Raw genomic sequence first — 26,834 nt, 5'->3', positions numbered from 1 at the left:
TTTTTGTCTTCTGCTGAAACACTCGTTAAAGATTTTTACTCTTTAATGAATTTGCAGCACTTGTGGCGACTTAAATTAGACATTTGGCTTGGTATATACTTGAGAATCTTGGAACATGTGCGGCAGTATAAATATCCTTCTAATATAGATTCATCTTCTTTTATTATTTCGGATAATATGTTCCACACTGAACTTTTTCTTTTGCGACGCGCCGACAAGGTGTAAACATTTTTAGATATCTGATCTAGCACAAAAGCTTGGTCTTCTGACATTTCTTAAAAGTGAAAGTTTTTTATTTCTATTCTATTGTTTCCTGAATATTTTGATTTTATTCAATATCAGTTTTTTTATTAATATTTATGAATTATTGACAATGTGTTTGAGTATAAAATTATGTTTTGATTTTATTCCACAACAAAAAATTGTTTTATTCAAAAATGTGAATAAAACATGTTTGATCATACTAATCACAATCATTGAAATGAAATGTTTGCCAGAACGATTTTAATTGTATTCAATATTGAGTTTTGTTGAACGATTAAATGTGATTAACAAATTTATTATATGATTAAATCAAGAAAAAAAGTGAATTTTGCAGTTCTCTGATACCCATCAGCCTATTGTCTAATACATCAAAGCTATTTGAGAAGATACTTATGAACAAGTTGTACCCGATGTTAACTGAAAACAATTGTATTCCGAATCATCAATTTGGATTTAGAAGAAAACACAGTGCTATCGAACAAACCCATAGACTTGTAAATATTGTGAGAAAAGCGTTTGAAGAAAAGAAATACTGTTCCGCACTCTTCATCGACATCTCTCAAGCGTTTGATAAGGTATGGCATGCTGGGTTAATATACAAATTGAGTCAAAATTTAACCGCAAACACACATAAGCTGTTGGAAAGCTATTTAACTGGTCGAACATTTAAGGTTAAAGAGGGAAACTTTTTAAGTACTGCACAACCCATTGAAGCTGGAGTCCCCCAAGGCAGTATCCTGGGACCTTTTTTATATTTGATATATTCGTCTGATATGTCAAGTTACAATCGCACTCATACATCAACATTTGCTGAAAATGAACACACATAACATTTACATTGCGTAGAGAATCATGCCCCCTATTCATATCAATAACCAAACAATAATTCAACAGTCGGAAGTGAAATACCTCGGAATACATGTCGATCGTCGCCTTATGCATTAAACACATTGAAGACAGCAGGCTTCACGAACACACGAATTAAAATGCTACTGGCTTCAATGGCCCATAATCATAGTCAGATATAAAGAATACTTTAAGAGAATTAAACTCGACTTTACTCAAGAGTGGACTTTAGGTCTATCATAGACAAGTTAAAGTATACTTCTGACGTTGAAGTCAACTTTAAATATAAAACTAGCTGAAGCTGTTATTAACTCGTTTAACAAATGTTTAAGTTACAAGATATTGGTAGAGATTTTGCAATTATTGAACAGTTATCAATAAAATTAGTACCAAAATATTCTAATTATGATATTCATCTTATATATTTCATTTTTCCACTGCAAACATCTTTTTTTCTGTAGTTGTCCCGGTTACTTTTATTGTTTATGTTTTTTGGATTTTTTTTAATTTTGTATGTCAGCTGTTCAGCGTTGCCACTTGTCTGTTTTTTGTTGTATATTGTATGAAAACATTTTCTACATTTGCGGTGGCACCCAGTTAAAGTCGGTTCAATTTAAAACATACTTTAATTTTGACTATAGTTGCAAAATAATTAAAAGCAGGTTTTTATTTTAAAGCTGTTTCTAAAAAGAACCGACTTTAGTGTTTGACTATGATTATGGGCCAATGTGTTTAATGCATTACATGGAAAATTCATATACAGTGAATGTCACTTAAAATCGTACTAAAATTTTATTCATTAGTTTTAGAAAGTTGATGTTTTGGAAATATTTTAAAATGCTATTTTTATATTGTGTGTGCTATTACCTATCAGAAAATTGGGTATAATTTTAATTGCCCTTATCCACAAATAAAAAAAATTGGGTAATACTGTCAGTGCAGAGAATATCAACGCTTCATTTAAAATCGTAAAGGCACTAAAAAATAGCAAATGATACCCTACAAAGTATTAGGATTATTTAATATTAAATTTTTTTTTAATTTTTAAAGTTTTAATTATTATTTAATATAATTGTACGAACTTAAGTGAAATATGAATTTTGTGATGTTCTTTAATTTTCATCAATATTTTTTTAACGAATTGAGGTTTTGTTAACTTTTTTGTTGAAATACATATTTTTTGTTCCAATTAATTAAATGACTTTTAATTTTGTATATAATCACCTATTATTGCCTGTATAATTTCATAATATTTAAAAAAAAAATATGTTGTACGATTTTGAGTGACACTCACTGTAGATGCAAAGTTGACTCAAATGAAATTGAAATCAATTCAAATTAATTGGCTTGTTGGCAGAAACTCTACGCTTAGTTTAGATTGTAAACTTCTACTTTATAACATGATCATAAAACCGACATGGTGTTATGGCATACAGTTATGGGGCACGGCCTCAGCGTCAAATGTAGAAAATATCCAAAGACGCCAAAACAAGTTTCTAAGAATGATCACAGTTGCCCCCTGGTATATATAAAAAATGCGAATATACCCAAAGATCTAAATGTGCCCCTTGTAAAAACTGAGATCACGAAGAATGCAGAAAAATATTTAAAAAAGCTTGAAATTCACCCAAACCCATTGGCCCGCAACATATTAGTTAACCGTGGCCACACTCGATTAAGAAGGATGGACACAGCAGACCTAATATAGAAGGAAGAATGTCAATTTAACCAAAACAACCATGAATATAAAATTTTTCGTCCGGCACTGGCTGGACTTATTAAATAATAATTATTAGATATAAGATTTGTACCACTTATTGTTAGTTCATTAAATAATAAAGATACAATAAATAAATGAAAAAAGGCCCATTTTGAAAAAAAATATTAAACATTTTTTATTTTTTTTTAAATATTCCAGAAATAGCTATGTAAACTACTTGGGACTCATTTTGCTAAGAACAATAGGTAATAAGTTACATGGATGAGAAAAATCACATGTTTGGCCAAAATGTCAAATTTTGATCCCCTCTAACTCCGAGAGTTACATCATTTGCAAAGTTGAATTTTTAAAAATAATGGTTTTTTTTCCTTCGTTTTCCGTTACTTTTGTGAGTGAATAAGTTGGGCTAAAGTTTTGCAGTAAGTGCGTGCGTTCGTTATTACAGAAAGTGAAAAAAACTTTTTGCTAAAAATTTGTTTATAAATTGCTTATATTTATATATAATACATAGGAATAAATATCAACAAAATTCCAAGATAAATGAAGTATAATAGAATAAGAAATAATGTAACATGTGCGTTACGAAATTGATATATGTTTCAATACAGTCTCTGATATTAGAATTTCTTTCCCGGAAAATGGTATTATGTGTGGGTTTTGAAATGGTAAACCCGATTAAAAACATTTTGATATTATATATCCATTAAAAACAAATTCACGCGTTTCGCACATGTTACACTTTTTTTCTTCAATACATACTACTTGTTGCGTCTGGACACAAAATTAGACTCAGTCAATTGCAATTTTGAAGATATTTTGATAAAATTTGGTACATACAATTTGTTCGGCCCAAGGACGAAGCCTATTGAAACTGGCTGAAATCGGTAAATTTTTTCACCTAGCCCCCATACAAATGTCCTCCGAAATTGGACTTTATCGGTCATAAATATTTAATTTATGTAGGTATCTACACAAATTTCACTCCAAATAAGTTTTATATGTACAAAAATCATGTCACCAACTTTTATGATGATCGGTCCATAATTAGTCATAGCTCCCATATAAGGCCTGCTTCCGAAAATCACTTCAACGAGCATAAATCTCTTAAAAATGTTGGAATACACATAAAATTCAACAGGAATAATTTCCATATAGACATAAATCACATGACCTAATTTCATGGTGATCGGTCCATAATTGGTCATAGCTCCCATATAAGACCCTCTTCCGAAAATCATTCACGAAAATAAATGATTGAAATTTTAAAAGAAAAATTATTATGCTCATTTACTTAGTGTAGGGTATTATATGGTCGGGCTTGACCGACCATACTTTCTTACTTGTTTTGTATTGCATTTTATTTTTTAGGATGTTCGAAACAACCAAGTATGTATTATAAAAGTACGGTGTAATTGTGCGTGACAAATGTAACATGTGCGTGACGATGTTAAAAGTTAAAAAATATTAATATAAATATATTTTTTCCAGATAACATATTTATTTATACTAGGATCGCCTGGTGGTCAAAATTCGACCACTAATAACAAAATTATACAGTTACTTTGAGTATACGCAAAAATATTTTTCACGTTTGTGTACAAATACACGTGTATTTAGATGTGCATAAACATGTTGTTGTTTTTCAAGCAAATTTAAAACGTTTTTTTTTTAACACTTTTATGGAAAGAATTTTTAAAAAAAAAATTATATTGACTGGTAATTTAGCGATGACAGGCACAAGAATTGATTGGCTTAAATATAAAAAATACCTCAGTACACATTGCTCGGAAAACATACCGCTAAGAACACCAGAAAACATCGATCACTCTCTTATCAATTTCGATAAAAATCTCAAACTGGCTGCTCAACATGCTACCCAAACCCCCCAATTTATTCTGCAGATGTCGAACGGCTCTTAAATGAAAAAAGAAGAGTTCGAAGAGAGTGGCAATTGCACAGATCCCCTCAACTCAAATCGAAGCTTAAAGATTGTATAAAAAGACTTAAAAAGCTCTTGGAATTTCGAAAAATGGAATCATTGAATAAATATTTAGAAAGCCTGGACGCAACCCCGCAATCGGATTACTCATTATGGCGAGCAACAAAAAGTCTTAAAAGACCTGTCATATGTAAGCCCCCCTTGCGAAATTCAAGTGGTGGTTGGGCAAGAAATGATACTGAAAAAGGGAATCTGTTTGTTAATCATTTGAAAAACGTATTTACACCGAACACATCAAATGAAGCAATTGAGTTGCCACCTGTTGTACCCCATTTTGGAGCAGTCGTACCCCTACGTTTTGAGATTCGAGAGATCGAAAAGGCTATTGTTGATTTAAACTTCAAGAAAGCACCTGGTATTGACAAAATCAGTAACAAGATGCTTATGGAGCTACCCCGGATAGCAATAAAAATAATTCTTTTTATTTTTAATGCTATATTACGCCTTGAATATTATCCTCCAGAATGGAAGGTTTCACTGGTTACCATGATACCTAAGCCGGGAAAAGATCACACAAAATTAGAATCATACAGACCAATAAGCCTATTGTCTAATATATCAAAGCTATTTGAGAAGATACTCATGAACAAGTTGTACCCGATGTTAATTGAAAACAATTGTATTCCGAACCATCAATTTGGTTTTAGAAGAAAACACAGTACTATCGAACAAACCCATAGACTTGTAAATATTGTAAGAAAAGCGTTTGAGGAAAAGAAATATTGTTCCGCTCTCTTTATTGACATTTCTCAAGCATTTGATAAAGTATGGCATGATGGTTTATATACAAACTGAGTCAAAATTTACCCGCAAACACACATAAGCTATTGGAAAGCTATTTAACTGGTCGAACATTTAAGGTTAAAGAAGGAGACTTTTTAAGTAGTCCCCAATCCATTGAAGCTGGAGTCCCCCCAGGCAGTATCCTGGGACCCTTTTTATATTTGATATATTCGTCTGATATGCCAACTAACAATCGCACTCATACATCAACATTTGCTGATGATACTGCTATTCTAAGCATTCATGAAAACCCTCAAGAAGCGTCTTGTTACTTACAAAATCACATATTTGAATTAGAAAAATGGTTAAAACAATGGAAAATTAAAGTCAATGAGCAAAAATGTACCCATATAACATTTACATTGCGTAGAGAATCATGCCCCCCTATTCATATCAATAACCAAACAATAATTCAACAATCGGAAGTGAAATACCTCGGAATATATCTCGATCGTCGCCTTACATGGAAAAGTCATAGATGTAAAGTTGATTCAAATGAAATTGAAATCAATTCAAATTAATTGTCTTATTGGTAGAAACTCTACGCTTAGTTTAGATTGTAAACTTCTACTTTACAACATGATCATAAAACCGATATGGTGTTATGGCATACAGCTATGGGGCACGGTCTCAGCGTCAAATGTTGCGAATATACAGAAAGATCTAAACGTGCCCCTTGTAAAAACTGAGATCACGAAAAATGTAGAAAAATATTTAAAAAAACTTGAAATTCACCCAAACCCACTGACCAGCAACATATTAAATAACCGTGGCCACACTCGGTTAAGAAGGAGGGACACAGCAGACCTAATCCAAAGAATAGAAGGAAGAATGCCAATTTAATAAAAGCTAAATGAATAAACAATTTTTCGTCCGGCACTGGCTGGACTAATTAAATTATAATTATTAGATATAAGATTTGAAGTACTTGTTGTTAGTTCATGAATGAAGATACAATAAATAAAAAATAAAATTGAAAAAAAAAAAAAAATTGTGCACATTTAGAGAAAATAATCTTTTAAACCGTATAGGTTTCATCAATATTGGTGGACAATAACATACTTAAAAGTGTACCACAAGAAAACGTGTGGCCTATTTATATATAAGATAATCTAGGATAACTACTTATAGCTTTAAAAAAATATAAAAATTCTATCTGAAGTAATTTCGCAGAAATTTTTGATTGAAACTGACATTAAATTTTAAAGAGATAACGATCACCTGACATGAATCCCATAGAACATCTGTGGGATAAATTGGGCGGGCGTCTAGGCAAAATGGCAAAATATTGGAGTTGACGTCACCAAAAATTGGTCAATTCAATGCCAAGACGATTAAAAGAAGTCATAAAAAAGATAGGCTACTCCACAAAATATTAAACTATTAAAAAATACTATTTTCTTATTAAAAATAAGAAACTGTTGGAATGTTTTTGTCCCCTTAAAATCGAACTTCGAAACATTAGTTCATTTTTTTTTTCTGAAATGTGCCAACTTATGTTTAGTTTTTCCATATATTTCAATAAGTTATATGTAAATAAATATTTTTTTGAAACCCTTACGAAAGTTGTGGCCTTCGTTTAAAAAATATGGAAGATTAAAGATAAATCTGTATGCTGTATGAATATTTAAGTCCGGCACTGTATATAAAATTTGATACATCCAAATATCTTTTACTTATTTTTTAAGATTTGATGCCAAATTTCTTTGGAGTCGTATTCCTCAGAGTATGAAAACGGACGCTATTGAATTGCAAAAATTAAACGAGTTACAAAAAAGCCTTGTCTCCAATAATTTTGCGGATGCATTTATAAATATTAATAAAACTGAATGGTCTGACGAGATTAAAACTGTCATGGATGATTTAAAAGGTATGTTAATATTATATTTGACTCAAACCATATATTAAGCCATACATTATCAAATGCTTGAGAAATGTCGATGAGGAGAACAGAACAATATTTTTTCCTCAAACGCTTTTCTTACATTTACAAGTCTATTTATTATTTTCTTTCATACGAAAGTACGGAGCGTGTTTTCAACTCGCTCCGTACTTTTGTCGAAATTAAAAGTGTTAAAGATATTTAAAATTAAAAACAAGTAAGAAAGTGTGGTCGGTCAAGCCCGACCATATAATACCCTACACTAAGTAAATGTTTTTCCAAAAACATGTTTCTTTTAAAATATCAATAATTTACCGTTAAAAGGTTATTCGGGAATACAAAATTAGTATTTTAGTAAAATTGTTTTTATGCTAAATTCCCAATTTTTAATTTGATAAATTCACTGAAATTTATTGTTGGGGGATAAGCTAGTTCCTATGCGCATTTCACTGGTTGCTTAGGCCAGATCATCAGGAAACCTTTTCCCAAAAGGCTTTAGAAAAACTAAAGATATTATACAAATAAAACTATAGAGTGTTTGAGAATTACAGACACTCAAGCTTTATTTGTAAAAATATCAAAGCTTAAACAAAACACCAACAATAAACCGTGATTTATCTTTTCTTACATTTCCTTACTACAATTGGTAGGTTTCTTGCCGACACAAACTGTAGTGTGTAAGTGAGTAAAGAAAAAACAAAAATTAAAAACAACTTGCTTTATTGTTTTCGCAAGAAAATCAAAATAAAGCGAGTTGCCAGTTTAGTCTTAATGCACAAGCAACTTGCAAATTTATAATTTACATTCGTGACCGATTTTCGGAAGTGGGCCTTATATGGGAGCTATGATCAGTTGTGGACCACTTTAAGGTGGGTGTTAGACTAATATTTTCGGGCGTAACAAACATCTGTACAAACGCATTATACCATCCCCACTATAGTGGTGTAGGGTATAAAAACTTTCTTTAAGAACGTATAAACATTTTATGTTTTTCTGTAACACATCTCATGTTAGCGTTTTTCTCATGTTTTAACATGGTTGTTAAACCATGTGTTTTAACAACTCTATTATAACATGAAATGACGTTTAAGCTTGACAACAGCCATTTTGTTGCTTTTTTTCATTTACAATTTTCATTCGACAAACAAACAAATATTACTGTAAAATAATGTGGAAAATTGTGTAAAAATTTATTGGCTTTGTAATACTATAAAACAAAAAATAAAATAAATAAAAATGGATGCTAACGTTGAAGAAACTGTTAAAATCATTGGATTATACGAACCAGGGCACACTAAGAAAGGTGACTGCATCACTACAACAATACAAAAACAACAGGTACTTTGTTTTTGTTAAAAAGTAGGTGAACTGTCAAAGTTGCCTAATGTTGTTTTTGCTATTGGGTTTGTTGTATTTTTCGCCACAACAACCACAAGTGAATTGACAATTCAAACTGAATAAAAAAAATAATCAGCTGTTTCATCGCAGTCACCTTTCTAAGTGTGCCCTGATACGAACAGTTCCCATGTTTTATAGAATTTGCTTCGCTGACAATCAAAAAATAATGAAATATCTTAATATTGACATGAGTACGATACTCCACCATTAACATATTAATAATTTAACATGAAGTCTTAACATTATGTTTTAACAGCATTTCATGCCTGTTGTAGACGGGGTGTAAGGTATCTTAATGGAGAACATTTTTATATAAAAAAACATTTCATATTTTTTGAATATGTCGCACCTATGCCCTTCGGAATTTGACCTATTTTTTTTATCAAAATTTCAACTTTGGACCACATGTTCCCAAATCCCAAAGCTGGGATCAGAAAATTTAAAGTAGTTTTGGAAACCCTTGTGTATTCTCTATAATAATAGCGATCGAAACGATAAGAAGCAAAAACGAAAGCTCTGAAGAAAATAATATATACAAGTGTTTTAAAAATAGACTATTAAACATTTAAATAACCATAAACCGTGGAAGATACATTTTAATAATGTATGTATAATGACTGAGTGCAGTGCATCCAGGTCAGTAATAAGAGGAATAAGATGCAATGGTGTATGCGAAAAAATATATCACTGCACCAAGAAATGCTCGGGTATAGATCAATATTCTATCGGGGTGCTGGAATCCAATAACTTTGTACGTTTTATTTGTGAGGATTGCATGCAGTATATAAGAAATGTTGATCTTGTTTTGGGTGAAATTCAAGATGGTGTAACAATAAATAAACAAAACTTAAAAGAATATAAAATAAAAGAATATAAAATAAAAGAATATAAATTAAAAAACTCTACGGTACTATAAAAGACAATGAAAACAAAAGCCAAGAAATGTGTAACAATATAGAACAAACAAATGTAAGGATGTGTAACGAAATAAAAAAGGTGATAAAAGAAACAAATGTCAAACAAAATAAGTTATCATTCTCTGACGCATTGAAAAACAACATGGCATTGCCAGAATGGAAAAATCAAGTACCTTTAATAATTAAACCAAAAGAAAAATAAAAAATTGAAAAATCGAAAGACGATTTAAATAAAAAAGTAGATCCGGTAAATTTTAAAATAACAAACATTGAAAATAGGAAAAATGGTACATTAGTGATACAAAGTGAAAATATATATGAAAGAGAAAAAATAAAAACCGCTATTGAAACCAAAATGAGTGAAAGTTATGACATAAAAGTCCCAAATGAGATTGAAATGTCTATTGTCTTAACTGATATGAGTTTTAAATACGAAGATAGAGATCTGATTGAAAAATTAAAAAAACAAAATCAGATTTTGGAAAACAGCAAGATTGAACTAATTAAAGTGTATGAAATTAAGAGAAATAATAGAACCATATTTAACGCAAAATTAAAAATTGATAGTGAAACATACCCAAAAATAGTATCGGTTCAAAAGCTCAACGTCGGATGGGAGAAATGTAGAGTTTTTTATGGAACAGAAATAATACAATGTTTTAAACGCAAGGGTTTCAATCATAAATCTGTGGACTGTAAAAATTATGAAGTATGTTTTAGATGTAATGGAAACCATAAAACAAAGGAATGAAATAAAGAATATATAAATAAATGCATTAACTGTATCAGAAGTAATAAGAGGCTGAATTTGGGACTTGACGAGAATCATGCAACCATAAGTAAAGAATGTCCGGTGTACCAAAATAAATTAAAGTTAAAAAAGAGAAGAATGGGATTAATGGATTAACAATTAAAGAGTATACATGGAATTTACACTAACATACCAGTTCTAACAACTTTAATCAGTTGGAAGCAATTGCAAATACGGATAAACTAGATTTTATTATATTAACGGAAACTCATTTAACAGAAAGAGTATATGAAGATGAAATACAATTAGAAGGATATCATCAATTTCCAACATTGTCAAACTCTACGAGAACAGGTGGATTAATCATATATTTCAATAAAGAATGGCAAGTGAACTTATTACAAGAAAGGGTGTGTGATTCGAAATATTGGATAAGTGCATACACTGTTAAATACGAGAAAATCTCAATGATAATAGCTGCAGTATATATATCACCTAGCAGTCAAGATTCAGAATTTTACGAAGTATTCGAGGAAACAATGGAAGAACTTAGTGAAAAAACAACGGGTATAATTGTTGGAGCAGATTTTAATATTGATTGGGCCAAAGAAAGTGCATATAAGAAGTTAGAACGGATCATTAATGATAATGGATTAAAGCAAGTGATAACAGAATATACAAGAATAACACGTAATTCAAGAACAATAATTGACTATGTTATAACAAATAAAATAAATATGAAAGTAAATAATAGTAAAAAAAATAAAATATCTGATCAGGAAATAATTGAAATTGCAATAAACGATGAGAAAAGAAAACATTCAAATAAAAAAGAAATAGTTTTTTAAATACAACAAAAATAGATTTCAAAGAGAAGTTAATGAAATAAATTATGATGAAAGCCAAGATCTGAACAATAATGTAAATATTTTTGACGAAACTATTGAAAACGCAATAAAAAGACTATCAGTAAAGAAGACAGTAAATGAGAATAGTTTAAAAAATAAATGGTTTAATAGGCAACTACAACGTTTAAAAAATGAAAAAATAATAAAATATAATATCGCAAAAGCCGAAAACACATATGCAGCATGGAATAACTACAAAATGGCAAGAAATATAGATTTTGTACTGAAAATAGTAAATACATCGTTGGAAACAGGAATTTTTCCAGAAAATTGGAAAACATCAATGGTAACACCAATTGAAAAGGTGGCAAAAACAAATAAATGTGAAGAATTTCGTCCGATAAATGCATTAAAACTATGTGAAAAAATTCTGGAAAAAGCTGTTAAGATACAACTAGAAGATTACTTAGAAAAAAATAATATATTATCAAAATATCAATCCGGGTTTAGAAGAAGTTTTTCGTGTGAAACATCAGTGAATTATGTTATAAATAGATGGAAAAATATTAACAAAAACAACAAAATTATGGCAATATAAACACCTGGTTGAAAATGAATAAATTAAAACTAAACGAAAATAAGACGAAAATAATGGAAATAAACATGAACAGTAATACAATTTTTAAAATTAATGATAAAATAATAGAGAAAGTGGATAAGATAAAATACTTAGGTTTTATAATAGATAAAAACATGAACTTAAAAGATCATATAGAATATATTTGAAAAATGATTGGTATGTTTAGGAGAATAAGAAACAAAATATCGACAATAACTGCTATAAATATATATAATACAATAATCAAACCACATTTTGAATTCAGTTCAACAATCTTATACACATGCTGCACAAATACACAAATAGAGACACTGCAGAAACTACAAAACAAAGCTATGAGAGCTATAATTAAATGCAATAGGTTTACACCAATTCAATTTATGCTAGAAACACTAAAATGGCTAAACATCAGACAAAGACTCCAAATAAATACATTAACTTTTATATATAAAATGAAGATAGGAAGTGCTCCAGGATATTTAACAGAGCTACTAACATATGTCAACGAAGTACAACCATACAATCTGCGAAATGCCAGCGATTTTAGGATACATAAAGCCACAAATAATGCCATGAAGAGATGCCTATTCTAAAGGATTACAGTTATTCAACTTATTACCAAGTGATGTAAAAAAATGAACGAAACATTAATATATTTAAAAGAAATTGCGTATTTTTTGTGAAAAATAATGTATATCAGAGCCTTTAAAAATTAAAATAATTTGAATCAAATGTTATATAGTTATAAGATAAAGTATTTAAAATACTACTAAATAAATAAATAATAATAATAAAAAATAAGGTGAAGAAATTTTAGTAGCTCATAACGCGGCATAGAATTCTAGACAATGGACTCTGCCGTTGTTAAAAAGACACTCTGAAATTTCTAGTGGGACAATGTAAAAGCACAAAAAAAAGTATAAAGCATAATAATCAGTCTAAATAAATAAACTTGAAGAAAATGTACATTGAGGATAATTGTTTTTTTTTATTTATTCATGCTCAATCTTAAGCCAATAAAGGCCAATTGATTTTAGTATAAAGTTTGACAGATCATATATTACTAATCTAACTTAATTTACATTAATAAACATTATATTAAACAAAAACTAACTTATCCCTATCACGAATATGGGTCGTATATCTATATATATATGGATATAGAAAAAGTGGTAACCAAAATAAGGTAACACATTCGAACAATTAAGAAAAAAAACATTTAAAGTCTCGCTAATAATAAAAATTGTTTTTTAAATCGTCTCATAGAATAACAAAAATGTCGTTTGTCGTATGGTAATATTGAATTCCATAGTCTAGTTACCCGTACTACAAATGACCTCTGCATAAATATTGTATGAAAAATTGGGCATAATAAGCAGTGAGTTCTTGTTGAATGTGAAAAAGCAAACCTTGACTCCAGAAAAGAAGTTTTAATAATCTTATAAAATATAAGTAACAACTTAAGATTAACGTCTCTAAAGCTGCAGCCCAAAAAATCATACACATATGAAGATACATGGTCTCGAATCCGCAAACTATAAATGTACCTTATAACCCTATTAAAGCATCTTTCTATCTTCAAAGAATTAACAGTTGTTGTTCCACTATAAACCTCTAATCCGTACAAAATAAGAGGCATTAATAATAAATGTCCAATTCGTTTTCTAATGTCAATTGGTAGGTTGCAAGGAATACTATACAGTCGCCGTAATGTAAGTAAAACTCGATGAGTCATAAAATTAATGTGTTGACTAAAGGACAAGTCTTTGTCAATATAAAATCCCAGAGCCCTCAAATATGAAACAAATTGAAGCGAAATGTCACCAAGGACAATATTTGAATGATTATCACGCATAAAACCGAAGTTAATAGCTTTCGATTTCGAAATATTCAACACAATATAATTAATATTACACCATGTCCGTATATTTTCCAAATCCTCATTCGCAATCCTAATTAATTCATCCCCAGATTTCGCGATACCCACTAACTGCAAATCATCAGCATATATGTAACCTTTCAATGAGACTATCGACGAAAGGATATCATTTACATAAATCAGAAACAACAACGGTCCCAAAACTGTTCCCTGTGGCACACCTCTACATGTATATTTAATCGATGATCTATCCAACAACATCTGTACATACTGTGTTCTCTGCTTTACAAATGTTTCAATTAATCGACAGGCTGTTTTCTTAAATCCCTGAGTTTGGATTTAAGAAATTTATACAATTAATTTAATAGCACCTCATGTGAGATCGACTCAAAAGCCCTACTTAAATCTAAACTAATCAAAGCCACAGAATTATGTTTATCTAACCCATTTCTTATTTCATGTAAAATATCCAGCATGTGAGTAGTGGTATTATGATTTCTCCTTAATTCTGATTGATACTCAGATAACATTTTTTTCTCATTTATGTAGTCTAGCATTTGATAATTCATTAACATCTCTAAAACTTTTGAGCAAACGGATACAATGTTAATGGGGCGATAATCATTACAATCTGAAGGATTCTTAACTTTCGGTATTGGCAACACTCTTGAGTTTTTCCATTGCAATGGAAAATTTGAAACAGTTAAAATAGTGTTAAATATATGAGTTATGTGACAAATAATGTTTGGTAAAATTAATTTCAAAAACTTCAGTGACAGACCATCTGGTCCAATACTATTAGAACCGATTTTCATAAAAGCATTAAAAACTTCATATTCTTCTACATTAGCAAAGGAAAACGTACCATCATTCACTTCAGGTTGCGTATGGTACAAAATCAAAGGAGGGTTTGCAATCGGCGGCAAAACATAAAAATCGTTACATTCTTCTACATTTATAGAACATGATCGATTGTCATTAATTTGAGTAACACCAATTCTTTTAAGGTCATTCCATAATTTTTGTGAAGATGAAGAAGCAAATAATTCACTATAGTACTTCGCTCTCTCTTTTCTTATTAGTTTCTTAACACGATTCCGGTGAATACAATATTCGCGCCATTTAGCTTCACTCCGATCTCCCATATAATATCGAAACGACCTATTCCTCAAACGTTTAGCGCTCCTAATACTCTCCAATCTCATCCATGGGTCTGTATTGCCAATCGATATTTTTCTTAATGGAACATGCTTTTCATAAACATTTAGAAGTACATTAGTCAAAAAATGTACTTGGAAATTTGTATCAGTAGTTCTATAAATAGGACCGAAATCAATACAATCCAAATCCCGAATGCAATTGTCCGTATTAAAATGCCTATAGTCCCTAATTTGCACAATATTCGATGTTCTCATAATTCTTATTTTATATGAAATATAAATCAAAGCATGGTGCGAATTAAGAGCGGGAAACTGAAATTGACCCTTTTTTTCAACGAACTCCGTGTTAGATAAAATAAAGTAATCAATTAAGCTACATCTATTGGAAGTTAAGTCAAAGTGGGTAGGTAAACTATTATGGACTATATTTAATCGCGTCTCAGCTAAAATCAGTCTCAACGAAGAGCTTTCTTCAAATAAGTTCATATTAAAATCACCTGAAATAATCAAGTTATCATACCGAGCCGACAACTCACCTAATTCATCCTCGCATTGACTAATATTGCCATATGGTAAATAAATAACACCGATTAAAATCTTTTCAGAGTCCATCCCCGATATTTCAACAATAATGGCATCACAGGTCAATCCCTTATTAAACACAGAGACAACTTTAGATTTAAGACTTTTATGTACATACAAACAAACTCCGCCACCACGACCACTCAATTTATCGTTCCGATATATATGATATCCATTAATTTCCAATGCGTTATCTAAAATGCTGTTTCCTAACAAAGTTTCTGACATACCAATAACATCAACACTATTTCCCTCTAAAACTTGTCTTATTTCATCTAGTTTGACAGAATTGAAACGGGGTGTAATACTTTGAACGTTCATGTGAATAAAATTTAAATTACTTGGATTTAAATTAAGTCTCTTTAATGAACCATTGGTCACCACTTCTCCCAAATTATTATTCATGTTCAATAAATAAAGAAACCCCCCATATTCGTGATATTAAGTTAATTGATAGAAAATGTGTATAGCAAATTTTTAATGTATTATAATATAACATAAACAAGTTTTTCATTATTAATAAATTTGTATCCTAAATAACCCTATCTGTTCAAATTAAATTCATCAATGGGAATATTAATATAACATTTTAATAATAAGTATTTTCATTGAAATATTAATTTTAACATTGTATTTTCTTAAATTATATAAATTCACAGAAAAAAGTTTCAACATAAATATTATGATTTGATTTCAATTCATAGCATTTATAAATAATTTCTTAAATAGTATGATTTTTTTTTAATATTTTTTGTTTTCAAATAAAATCTAAAAGGCTTATTTCAATTTCATTTATATTTTAATGTTGATCAGAAATGTTTGAAATTTTTTTATATTTTATGATTTTCAGATACAAATATGCGCAAAAACGACTATTCTTTTTAAAAAGATGAAATGATTTAATGTTAATTGATGTTTTATTATGTTTAATGATATTTTTATTATTCAAAAATATTTTTTTGACTACACCATTTGTTTTTTAACTACACCATTTGGAGTTGCACTCCAGAGGCATTGAAAAATCCTGCATACGCTAAGTTTAATAAATTTAAAGTGGTTTTAAATTAAATTTAAAAGCATGCATGTTATTTATTATTATAATATTCTGGTTATGATTTAAGATGATGATTTACAATTAGAATTCTTTGAGGTACAATTGAAGACGATGTGAAAAAAAAAGTTTGTATATAATGTGTAAAATATAGCATGCAAGAAATTTATTTAAACATAAATACTGACACAAAAAATGTTGCGTGTCGCCTGGGAACTAAACAATTCTAAGGCATTCACTGTTGGCTCTGAAATCTTAACCATCGTTTGTCTTGTTTACTTTTTGTTGTTTCTGTTGTATTATTTGTGGTAGCTTTTCTTTCTGTGATGTCTTGTAATTTGTTTTTGTAGTCGGCGTTTCCAATTGTTGTATGAGTGGTTCTCCGTTGTATGTATCTATTGCCTGTAAGGTAAAATAATTAAATAATGTTTAATTCTAAATAAATGAAATACTTACCAGAATTAATAACAATTTTTATTCATTGTAGTTTTTGTGTTTGTCTACTGTTTGTATTTTCTAGTGCTGTGTGGATTGTATAGTTGTCAAAGTAGTAAGTGTCAAATTGTATACAAAAAAAATACTACAACATAGCAAGGTTGCCAGAGAAACCATTTTTATGAATGAAAAGCAGGGTTGCATTTTTAGAATTAATTCATTCATAAAACGAGCAAAATAATAGCACCGTAACATATCTGTTATTATCAAGTTTTCTTATACTTTAAGAAGAAAAAAAGATTTGACAAATGGAATTTAATGTTTTCTAGCAGTTTTTTTTTTTGGATTATTGGAATCGAAAACAAGTTATTTTAGGTATAGAGACAAAATTAGAGGCCATTATACAAAAATAAGTGAATTCGTCAGCATCAAATTTAAATAAGAAAAGTGCTCATCTTTGGAGAAGAATAAAGATATAAAATAACTCACCAAATTTTGTCTTGGAAAATAAAAAAATAAAAAATAGTTCGCAGAAAATAAAACAAGTAAGCTCTTATTTTAAGATCACAGGAAAATATTAATATAACGAAATATAATTGCCAGGATAGTGTGATAATAAGCTGTGTAGTTAAAATCCCACACACAGTAACAGTTCCGCTGAGGGTATATGTGGAGCCGTTATTTTTCATATACATGAAGCTGTTTTTTTTTATTATATACGCACTTGTTTGGTGAAATTAACGGATAATCAGCCATTTGCTATATTTTACCGGTACAAATATTCGAAGTAAATAAGCTTGTTGTTCACCTAATATATTTAGAAGCTGTTGTCCGAGCATAAAATTAGAAACATAAGAGAGTAAGGAAATTTTAAACCTGACATTAAATTATAAATTGTTTTTCTTTTGTGGTTTTATGTGTTATATGTTGACCAAAAATCTATGTTTTTTTTTTGTTTATTTTTTTTACTATAATCATTTTTTTTTGATAAGCTTATTATTAAGAATTAGAATAATATTATTTATAGAATTGAATTAATAGATTTGTTAGTGCCTAGATACGAAGAAAGAAACCTCTGTTTTTGTTTAAATTATTTATATTAGATTGTCCCCCAAACGGAATTAGGAAGAAATTTGTTAGAATAGATACTTATCAAGACCATTGTACATGTTTAGCAAAAATAAAAACCACCTAAGTGAGCTCCTTTAGGTAGGCTATACAAAGAACCCAAAACCAGTGTTGGGTAATCCTCAGTATCTATATACTTAACAGGTTTGTTTTTAGTTTTGCGGAAATTGGGATTTTTTTTGTGGACTCTATTCTTTTTATTTCCTTTTGTTTATTTTATAAACAAGAAGAGAAGTACCCCTTTTTTCATTATTTATGGCACATATATAAAATTACCAAATTTTGTAAAAAAAATCATAAGAACAATAGTAATAGTTTATTTTTTTATTAATTATAATTGTTAGGACTTAAAACTAAAATATAGATCTAGCTATTCATTGTGTTATAAGTCCTAAATTTTCATATACAATAGGATTTTAAAAATCCATTCGTTTTTATAAAAAAAAAGTTTTGAAAACTATTTGACCCGTTTAGCTCAAAAGTGAGCGATATTACCACAGTTTAAGGAAACAAAAGAAGAGATATAGTACTTAATTTTTATTTTAGATTTTTTTTTATTTAATACAAAAAAAAAGGATAATAGTAATTATATAATTTTAATAATTTATAATTAGTTTTAAATTTAGTTCGTAAATTTTGTTTTTAATAAATATGTAAATTATGTCTTAAGTGTAAATCAAATAATGTTTGTGTGCTAATTTTGTTTCCAAGGGTTAGGTGAGATGTAAGTATTGTGAAATGAGTGTGTGCTGACAGTGGGGATACCAAAAGGCAATCGTTTGGAGATTGGTGTCCTAGGTTGGGTGGGCAAGTGAGGGACATTAACAGCTGTTCCTTCGTCTCTAATGTTTCCTGTTGTTTTCTTTTTGTAAGTTTGTTTTTTTTGTGATATCATATATTATTTTTTTGTGCTTGTCTCTGGGCTATGGTTGTGGGTTGGAACCTGCCCTCTGTAATCGCTTGAGCTAGCTGGCGACACAACTATAGCGCCTTGTAGGGACACGTAACAATATGGCGCCCAATGGAATGTAATTAATTTAGTATATCTGTCACCTATATATATACAGTACAATAGAATTCTAAATGTAAACAATGGCCCTACACCAAAATTTGGTTCAGAAGCTCATAGGATTCATTTAACCTATATCGTGGGATTTGGTTTGCAAACTTCTCATTTAGCTAGGTTTTGGGATCCAAAGTTTTATTTTCATTATTGTAGTTTCAGAGTATGTCATGTGTGAGAATAAGTACATAATAGCCGCTTTGAAAATTAGTCAAGGGTCTGTAGTATTATGGTATTTTAACTCAATTGTATTGGAATCCTTAACGAGTCTTATGATATCCGCTCAAAACATAAGGTTAGAGGTCTGTTGTATCAGGGACGAGTTAGATGATCCAGTGCTTGTATTCAAGACTTAGGTTGTTGGTGTAGTAGCCGCTCTAGTTATCAATGCAGAGGTCCGATGTACTGCTAACAGTTTTTAAGTTTTGGTTACAAGTACACATTCGCCGTAGAGTAGTAATTACGATTGAAGGAACACCAAAAGAGATTTTTATAACGAAATATTTTGTTTGTCACGCACACACCACTCAATATTTCACATCTATCAAACCTAACCCATATTTATAATAAATATTTGTATTGTTGTGATTTTGTCATTATTTTTATTAGTAAATCGTTTAAATAATTTTATGTTTGTTTTAAGGATAAGTGTTATTAGTCTTTTATGTTATAAGGAAGTTGATTATTGGTGTGTTTGTTTAATTACATCTGAAAAGAAAGTAGATATTATATCAAATTTAGATTTTTATTTATTTTAATTATTATTTTTATTGATTTAGTATAACTATATGTTTTATGTTTTTTTTTGTTGTTTAAGTCTATATGTTGTCACTGTGTTAGAATAAGTTGATTTGAGTTAGTAATATTTTAAATACAAGTCAATAGGTCAATAATTGAATATTTTTGGTTTAAAACCTGAATCGTCAGTAATTTTTTTTTATGGCTGAACTAACTATTACTGCAGAAAAGGAAATTAGTAGAAAATCAGATAAATTAAAAAGGCATAGGGAAAGGAATTTATCATTTGATCTGAATCGCTCATCGCCTCAAATAAAGGAAAAATATAGAAAAGTTAATCGATCTGCCAGAATGGCTACCAGACCACCTCAGATAGATGATATATCTGGGACTATTAATGTCCAGACAGGTAATCAGGGTGCAATACCAAAAGATAGAAATAGGCACAATAATAACCGAAATGTCAACCCTGAGTACGAAGATATATCTCCGGCTGTAAGAACTATGGTCACTCAGAGTGTTGAGGGAATGAAAGCGAGTTTGGATCGGTCGATTAACAAAATAATCAACGATAAAATGAAAAGTGAACTACTTAAAGTCCATGAAAGTATAGCCCAGCTAACAGATGCTATTAGGAACTTGTCTGTCAATAATAATCGCCCCAATGTGTCATCTATGTTTAGAAATAGGCAGGAAAATGTCAATATTCCGATTAGACTGGATTTTCCCCAACCAGGCTCTAATATGAATACCCCAAGGCCTGGGATCCCAAATATGGATCAATGGAAAATTAGGGTAGATAAATTTGGTATAGAATTTAATGGCAACAAAGACGGAAAAGACCAGTTATCTGTAGAGGAATTTGTTTTTAGATTAGAGCATATGCAGCAACAATATCAAATACCATGGGAAGAAATATTACGGGATTTTCATTTGCTTGTGTCGGGGACTGTTAAGCAGTGGTATTGGGCTCTCTTACAGACCACAAGAATTACAGATTGGAGTACCTTACGATTAGCGTTGTTAAATCGATATAGGACCATAAGATCAAACTGGGAATTAATGCATGAATTAGTGGAAAGAAAGCAAGTACCAGGAGAGTCGATTGATGAGTATTTTCATAGCCTAAATTTATTAAGAGCCAAATTAGAAGTACCAGTAGCCGAAGGGGAAATGATTAGAATCGCCAAAAGGAATCTCAAGGAGAATCTAGCCCGAATTGTGTATCCTATGGCAATTAATTCGGTTGAGCAATTGCGAATGGAATGCCTCGAAGTGGAGAGGACATTTCCACGAAAAGATGCTCGTAATATGCAACCGCCGCCGATCAGAACACAAAGGTATGTAAATGAGGCAATAGTGAATGTTGTAGAGGACGATCAGGCAGAGATTGTAAGCGAAATTATTAATATAAACAATCAACCTGTGTGTTGGAATTGTCAACAGAAAGGACACACGTTTAAAGAATGCTTGTCACAACAAAGAACTCTCTTTTGCTACAAATGCGGAAGGCCTAATATTATTACACCCAACTGTCCGAAGTGTTTACAAGCTCGGGAAAACTTCAAAAGGAGCGTGGCAGCAACGGGGGAGCCACGATCCAAAGAAACGGCCCCGAATTAACTCCAAACAAACCAACTATATTACCAACCAACTATTTATATCATGATATTTCTAAATTAAGACACTATCTTCCAATAGATGTGAGACAACAAAATTATGAGAAAGTAAGGGAGAGAATTTTTCGTAATAAATCCCCCAAATCAGATTTTGTGTCAAGAAAAGGACAACTAAACTATAAAATTAAAGAACGAGCTTATGATAGTAGAAACAATACAAGTCAGCCATCATCCAGCGAAAGGAATTACATGTACAACTTAAAACTTAGAAAAGATTTCATAGCCAGAAAAAATCAGCGTAAATTAATAGCGGAAACCATAAATAGGTGCAATTCTAGGACTGACCCCAGACCTTATGCAGATATTTTACTTGAGGGTAAACCATTTAAAGGGCTCTTGGACTCAGGGGCTACAGTTTGTCTTTTAGGTAAAAATTGTCGAGAAAATATTGAGAAATTAAACGCGCAAATTATAGGGATATTTAGCAATGTTCGTACGGCTACAGGTCAATCCCATATGGTATTAGGTAAAAGTGAATTAAAAGTAGAATATAATGGATACGAACATAGGGTGACTTTTTATCTATGTCCCGAACTAGAGCAGCAAATTTATCTGGGGGTAGACTTTTGGAGGCTTTTTAAAGTAGCCCCAGAAGTTATTTCATCAGCGGAAATGAATTTAGAAATGGTACGCGAAATACATGAAACGTGCAGTTCTCACAAAAAGAAGATGCACGAACTGTCTCCAGATCAACAAAGATTATTAGACAATGTAACTAGAAAATTTCCTTCCTTTGAAGAGAGAGGCCTAGGACGTACAAAGCTGGAGAAACATGAAATAAAGCTGATAGAAGGCACCAACCCCATAAAAGATAAACATTACCCCATTTCTCCGGCAGTGCAGGAAATTGTATATGCCGAGTTAGACAACATGCTAAAACTCAATGTTATCGAAGAAAGCGACAGTCCCTGGTCAAACAGAACCACCATCGTCAGAAAACCTGGCAAAAACAGATTTTGTCTAGACGCCAGGAAACTTAACGCGGTCACCATCAAAGATGCCTATCCGCTTCAAAATATTGACGGGATTTTGAGTCGTATAGATCAAACGCATTACATAAGCAGCGTCGACCTGAAGTATGCGTTCTGGCAAATTGAATTGGATGAAGCAGCCAAGCCATACACTGCTTTCACGGTACCAGGTCGACCGCTGTACCAGTTTCGAGTAATGCCGTTTGGTCTATGCAACGCGGCCCAACGTCTTTGTCGCCTGATGGATAAGGTGATCCCCGCAAGGTTAAGAACCAATGTTTTTATATATTTAGATGACCTCCTCATAATTTCCGATAATTTTTTGTCACATTTGAATATTTTAGAGCAGGTAGCGAAGTGCTTAGAAGAGGCCAATTTGACCATAGGGCTTAAAAAGTCTATGTTCTGTTTTAAAGAACTCAGGTATTTAGGTTTCATAATAGGGGGAGGTATGCTAAAAACGGACCCGGAAAAAGTAGTAGCGATTCAACAGATATCAGTGCCAAAATCACCTAGAGAAGTGCGCAGCTTTTTAGGGACTGCCGGATGGTACAGGCGCTTCATAAAAGATTTCGCTTCCATTTCAGCAGCCCTTTCTGATACTTTAAAAAAAGGAAAAAAGTTTTCAATGACACCTGAAGCTATTAAATCTCTTGAAGACTTAAAGTCTTCATTAACTACCGCACCAGTACTACGACATCCAGATTTTTCCAGGCCATTCTATATACAGTGTGACGCTTCAGAGTTTGGAATAGGTGCTGTATTGTTTCAGAGAAACAAGCAAGAAGAGGAAAATCCCATCGCCTTTTATTCCCAAAAACTCACAGCGTGCCAGAAGAATTACTCAGTGACTGAGAAGGAATGTCTGGCAGCTGTGATGGCAGTAAAACGTTTTAGACCATACGTGGAAATGATGGAATTTACTGTTATCACCGACCACGCTAGCCTGAAATGGTTGATGTCTCTTAAAGACCTCAGCGGACGATTGGCTAGATGGTCTCTACAATTACAGTCATATAATTTCAAGATAGAACATCGAAAAGGTTCTGAAAATGTAGTGGCAGATATGCTTTCACGAATGCCGATTGAAGTGTCTGAGGTTGACGAGGAAGATTTTTTAGATTTTCAAACAACCGCGTTCGATTCCGAAGAATACGCACATTTAGTTAAGAATGTTCAAGAAAACCAAGATAAATTGCCAGATTTAAAGACAGAAAATGGAAAAATTTATAAAAAGACTATACATGACAGGATTGAAAACTTAGGTGAATCGATTTGGAAGTTATGGATTCCCCGAGACATAACCCACATATTAATAGAAAAGGCCCACAACGATGTCACTTCTGCCCACGGAGGAATGCGAAAAACTTTAGACAGGCTTAAACGTTTATATTATTGGCCTAAAATGGCTATTCAGGTCCAACAATTCATTAGAAATTGCCAAACATGTAAGGAGACAAAGTCGTATAATCAACGTACAATGCCAACTATAGGGGATGAAGTGTGTACTGAAAGGCCATTTCAGAAAATATATATTGATTTTTTAGGCAAATACCCAAGATCAAAAAACGGCAACGCTTACATTTTCATTGTTGTAGATCATTTTTCGAAGTTTGTTTTCTTAAAAGCGATGAGGGATGCCACAGCTAAGAATGTTATACAGTTTTTAATTCAGGAGGTCTTTCAGAAATTCGGGGTTCCCGAAGTGTTACATAGTGACAATGGCCAGCAATTTGTGTCAAACATATTTAAAGAAATGATAGAAACATATAATATCACCCATATGAAAACTGCGTTTTATTCACCTCAATCGAACGCAGCGGAAAGGGTAAATCAGTCAGTATTGGCGGCGATAAGGGCATATTTAGATAATGACCACCGGGACTGGGACCTATATCTACCTGAGATAGAATACGCACTTAGAACATCCGTACATGCAGCCACTGGATTTACACCATTCTTTGCCCTATTTGGTTATCACGTTTACACCAATGGATCAGACTATAGATTAGCCAGAAAATTACAATCTATGACTGATCATGAAATAACAAATTTAGGAAAGAAGGATCGAATAGATTTAATTAGGGAGAAGATAAAAACTAATCTATCTAATGCTTATGAAAATAGTGCTAGAAGATATAATGAGAGGTCACGTACTATAAAATATACACCAGGGCAAGAAGTATACAGAAAAAATTTTGTATTATCAGATTTTAAAAATAATATTAATGCAAAATTTTGTCGCAAATACCTGAAATGTCGAATTGTCAAACCAATTGGCAACAATATGTATGAATTGGAATCGCTTCAAGGAAAATCCCTTGGCATTTTTCATACGAAAGACATAAAAATCTGATGAGTGCAATATAGATTCTGTGATATCTGGGAAGTCATGCAATATAGGGTTAGGATTTTTATATAGAGTGCAATATAGATGTAATTATTATATTTGTTATTGTCCCCTATATGTTAAATTATATTTGAAATTATAAAAATTAAAAGAAAAAAAGATAAAAATCCGAAATAACCATATATAAATAACTTCAAATGGTATTAGTTTTCAGTAATTCTATTATGTCCACTATAAATCAATTAAAGTCAAGGTTGAAGTGGCTAATGTGAAGGATACTTACTTTTATTGCCCGGCCTGAGACTTATCAGGGTGTGGGAGTTCCCCACGTGTGATAAAATCAAATATCGGGCAGAAACAAGCACAACGACAAAGTCCACCCGCACACCGGTCCTACTGTGGAGTACTGTGTAGCCCCGGAGTTTTGTTGCGTGTCGCCTGGGAACTAAACAATTCTAAGGCATTCACTGTTGGCTCTGAAATCTTAACCATCGTTTGTCTTGTTTACTTTTTGTTGTTTCTGTTGTATTATTTGTGGTAGCTTTTCTTTCTGTGATGTCTTGTAATTTGTTTTTGTAGTCGGCGTTTCCAATTGTTGTATGAGTGGTTCTCCGTTGTATGTATCTATTGCCTGTAAGGTAAAATAATTAAATAATGTTTAATTCTAAATAAATGAAATACTTACCAGAATTAATAACAATTTTTATTCATTGTAGTTTTTGTGTTTGTCTACTGTTTGTATTTTCTAGTGCTGTGTGGATTGTGTAGTTGTCAAAGTAGTAAGTGTCAAATTGTATACAAAAAAAATACTACAACATAGCAAGGTTGCCAGAGAAACCATTTTTATGAATGAAAAGCAGGGTTGCATTTTTAGAATTAATTCATTCATAAAACGAGCAAAATAATAGCACCGTAACATATCTGTTATTATCAAGTTTTCTTATACTTTAAGAAGAAAAAAAGATTTGACAAATGGAATTTAATGTTTTCTAGCAGTTTTTTTTTTTGGATTATTGGAATCGAAAACAAGTTATTTTAGGTATAGAGACAAAATTAGAGGCCATTATACAAAAATAAGTGAATTCGTCAGCATCAAATTTAAATAAGAAAAGTGATCATCTTTGGAGAAGAATAAAGATATAAAATAACTCACCAAATTTTGTCTTGGAAAATAAAAAAATAAAAAATAGTTCGCAGAAAATAAAACAAGTAAGCTCTTATTTTAAGATCACAGGAAAATATTAATATAACGAAATATAATTGCCAGGATAGTGTGATAATAAGCTGTGTAGTTAAAATCCCACACACAGTAACAGTTCCGCTGAGGGTATATGTGGAGCCGTTATTTTTCATATACATGAAGCTGTTTTTTTTATTATATACGCACTTGTTTGGTGAAATTAACGGATAATCAGCCATTTGCTGTATTTTACCGGTACAAATATTCGAAGTAAATAAGCTTGTTGTTCACCTAATATATTTAGAAGCTGTTGTCCGAGCATAAAATTAGAAACATAAGAGAGTAAGGAAATTTTAAACCTGACATTAAATTATAAATTGTTTTTCTTTTGTGGTTTTATGTGTTATATGTTGACCAAAAATCTATGTTTTTTTTTTGTTTATTTTTTTTACTATAATCATTTTTTTTTGATAAGCTTATTATTAAGAATTAGAATAATATTATTTATAGAATTGAATTAATAGATTTGTTAGTGCCTAGATACGAAGAAAGAAACCTCTGTTTTTGTTTAAATTATTTATATTAGATTGT

At 31.1% G+C, this 26,834-nt stretch overlaps 1 protein-coding gene across 1 annotated transcript in view; it reads left to right on the top strand.

The window, feature by feature from the left end:
• Positions 1–26,834, top strand: part of CSN8 (COP9 signalosome subunit 8) — a 105,535-nt gene that overhangs the window by 24,898 nt on the left and 53,803 nt on the right. The window contains exon 3 of the mRNA XM_065501142.1: positions 7,301–7,482. Within this exon, the coding sequence (XP_065357214.1) occupies positions 7,301–7,482 (182 nt within the window). The remainder of the gene's footprint in view (positions 1–7,300; positions 7,483–26,834) is intronic.

The sequence above is a fragment of the Calliphora vicina genome, chromosome 2 (genome assembly GCF_958450345.1).
Source record: "Calliphora vicina chromosome 2, idCalVici1.1, whole genome shotgun sequence".
In the NCBI taxonomy this organism is placed as follows: Eukaryota; Metazoa; Arthropoda; class Insecta; order Diptera; family Calliphoridae; genus Calliphora; species Calliphora vicina.
The sequence above is the reverse complement of the archived record's forward strand: the minus strand, read 5'-3'. Positions and strand labels throughout refer to the sequence as shown.